Raw genomic sequence first — 2,723 nt, 5'->3', positions numbered from 1 at the left:
TTCATTCAGTCAATTGAACATACCATCCACGATTCCATTGACACCTCTTGATGTGCCTCAACTGGAGTGTCATTGCCCCCTGCCTCCTCCAGCTCTCCAACCTGTTAATGAATTATGCACATTTAAGAGTCACATCTATTCTTCCTGACAAAACATTTGGAGCTGACGAGCAAGAGGGGTGAGTTTGAGTTGAATTCTTACCCCGGTGAACGGGACGGCGGAGCTCTGCACAATGCAAACAAAGGCGAGCACGAGTGTCACTGCAACTGCAATGCTGAATGCCTTCATTTTGGGTGAGGTTATAAATCCTTTGAAGATTAGAGCTGATGGGTCTTCTTTCACATGGGTGTCAGGCCAGCGCAGAGCACCACTGCGTCCTGAATTATTGCTTTGCTTCACAGACGGATGCCGATTCTCAACTGGGTTTCTTCAGATCTTTGGCCGATCCTTTCAGCTCTCCTCGCATCTGCGAGTTGAATATGCAGAGAGCGTAGGTATTTATACACTCGTGGGCCCGGTGTTGCCTCATCTCTGCTGGAGGCCCTGCCCATTCCTGGCAGCTGTTACCTAACTCCACTGGGGAAATTTTGACCTCCTCATTCCTCTTCATCCTTCTGCACTTCTGCAATACTAGGGGAGAGAGGGGGGGAGGGGGGGTTCCTCCAAGCTATCTCCTGTTTTAATGTCTGTCTTTTCTCTGTCTGAGACAGCATGTAATTCCACACTTGAACAATATTTCTTTTTACAATGATATACATATATGTGCAATATGTATTCAGTAACAGAGACTATTGATAGAGCAGGTCTTACAGAAGCAGTGGAGATTTCCCAGCAAAAGGCTGACACTGCACAGGTCGTTCTATTGCATGGATGACGGAGCCGCGTTCATTTCGACCCGGGATATCCTTCATGACAGTGAACCGGCCGCTTTGGAATATCCATAGCTCAGTCTAAAGGATGTAATTACAACCTCTCAAATGGACTAATTAGCCCTGATTTTCGACATGTTCGGTTTTTGCATAATGTGTGGGAACCTGTAGTTGAACCAAATTAAATCCTTTCGAGAGCAGCGACTGGTAGTCAGGATTAAAAAGCTCCATTTGGGAGTCAAGGTGTTTTAATATGTATTAGTTAAAGATGAGGAAAGTAATACAATGAGGCATATTCTGTTCAAGCAGCAGAAAATTCGGATTGTTTGAGCTGTTTTACAGTAAAATCTTAATGCTAGTGCATTTTAAAGAATCACATCAGTGTTTTTTTTTTTTTTGTTTTTTTAATTGAAACCAGATTTCAAAGCTAAAGGCTGCAGACATAAAAGATGAGACCTTGTAGAGTCTTCAAAGAATCAAAATTTTGCCATTGGCAATATGAACATCTGTACCACATTTAAAATAAGTAGTTTTTATTTCCAAATATTTTTTGTTATTAATATCCCACAATGTTAATCAAAAACACATAAGGATCACAACAAAGTCCATAAATCCCAAAGAAATGCCAGGGCATACCAACCAAAACTTTGTTGTGATTTTGAGGTAAAATATCCATGTGAGAAAAAATTAGTGTATTACTGTTTATTATATAGTTAAAAATTGATACAGAGCTAATTAAAAAACTTCTATATAAGTTTTTTAACTTATATATATATATATATATATATATATATATATATATATATATATATATATATATATATATATATATATATATATATATATAAAAATATAAATGATAATGTAGAAGAAGCAGTAAAGAACATAGCAGAGCTCATGGTACACGTTCCTTCTTCCTTGAAGACAAAGGAAGCAGGGATAGATTAAAATATTGCCCTATCAGGGAAATTATTGATAAAATAATCATCAGCTGCAGCCCTGCAGGGAAGCTCAGGCCTGTTTAATAACCATGAAATCGTGATAATAATAGCCACTGTTTTGAATTCATCGCAATTATTTTGACTCATATTCGCAAGGCAGTGACAAACAACTAGAGATTAATTAACCTTTCAGTGAAAGAAATCTCCTCCCCAACAACATCGGGTTGTGAATTAATGCAGAATCAATGCAGCTAAAAATGATAACAGTAAAACACAAAGGTGCAAACTGATAAACGGTGGGCCGCGCTTGCTGATAATAATCAGAGACCATTTGAATTCTCATTATACCTTCAAAGCCTTTTCCAAACCGCCTCTGCCGACTCAATTAAGGAACAACATGTTGCAGGAGTTCTGCGTCAGCCTGTCTCGTTCGCTGATAACCCTGCTGGCCCACGTGCTTGCTTTGGGTGACCACATCGTCAGTGTCAGCAAATACAGTCAGGGATGGCTCCATGTCTGTTGGAATCTGTCCATCATTTTGTAGCATTCAGTGAGAATCAACAATGTTGTCGCCGCTGTCAGAGATTTATGGTGTTTCTGTGCAACAGAGAAGGTTCTGATTCACTGTTTACACTTGTGCATGATGTCCACTTATGTGAAACATTTGGGTGGCATGATTCATAGTACGTGGCTCTGCTCATGTGATGTGATTGTGACCATTTTTAACTGCAGCAAGGCAAAAAAAAAAAAAAAATATATATATATATATATATATATATATATATATATATATATATATATATATATATATATATATATATATATATATATATATATATATATATAAGGGCTGCACAGTGGCGCAGTTGGTAGAGCTGTCACCTTGCAGCAAGAAGGTTCTGGGTTCGATTCC

At 38.5% G+C, this 2,723-nt stretch overlaps 1 protein-coding gene across 1 annotated transcript in view; it reads right to left on the bottom strand.

The window, feature by feature from the left end:
• hamp (hepcidin antimicrobial peptide) overlaps positions 1–466 on the bottom strand; it is a 5,963-nt gene extending 5,497 nt beyond the window's left edge. The window contains exons 1-2 of the mRNA XM_015053762.1: positions 202–466; positions 24–101 (exon numbers count right to left, since the gene is read on the bottom strand). Coding sequence (XP_014909248.1) covers positions 24–101; positions 202–288 — 165 coding nt within the window. The 5' untranslated portion in view covers positions 289–466. The remainder of the gene's footprint in view (positions 1–23; positions 102–201) is intronic.
• Positions 467–2,723: the final 2,257 nt, after the last annotated feature.

The sequence above is a fragment of the Poecilia latipinna genome, unplaced genomic scaffold (genome assembly GCF_001443285.1).
Source record: "Poecilia latipinna isolate Pla-1442-1.1 unplaced genomic scaffold, P_latipinna-1.0 Scaffold54, whole genome shotgun sequence".
Classification (NCBI taxonomy): Eukaryota; Metazoa; Chordata; class Actinopteri; order Cyprinodontiformes; family Poeciliidae; genus Poecilia; species Poecilia latipinna.
The sequence above is the reverse complement of the archived record's forward strand: the minus strand, read 5'-3'. Positions and strand labels throughout refer to the sequence as shown.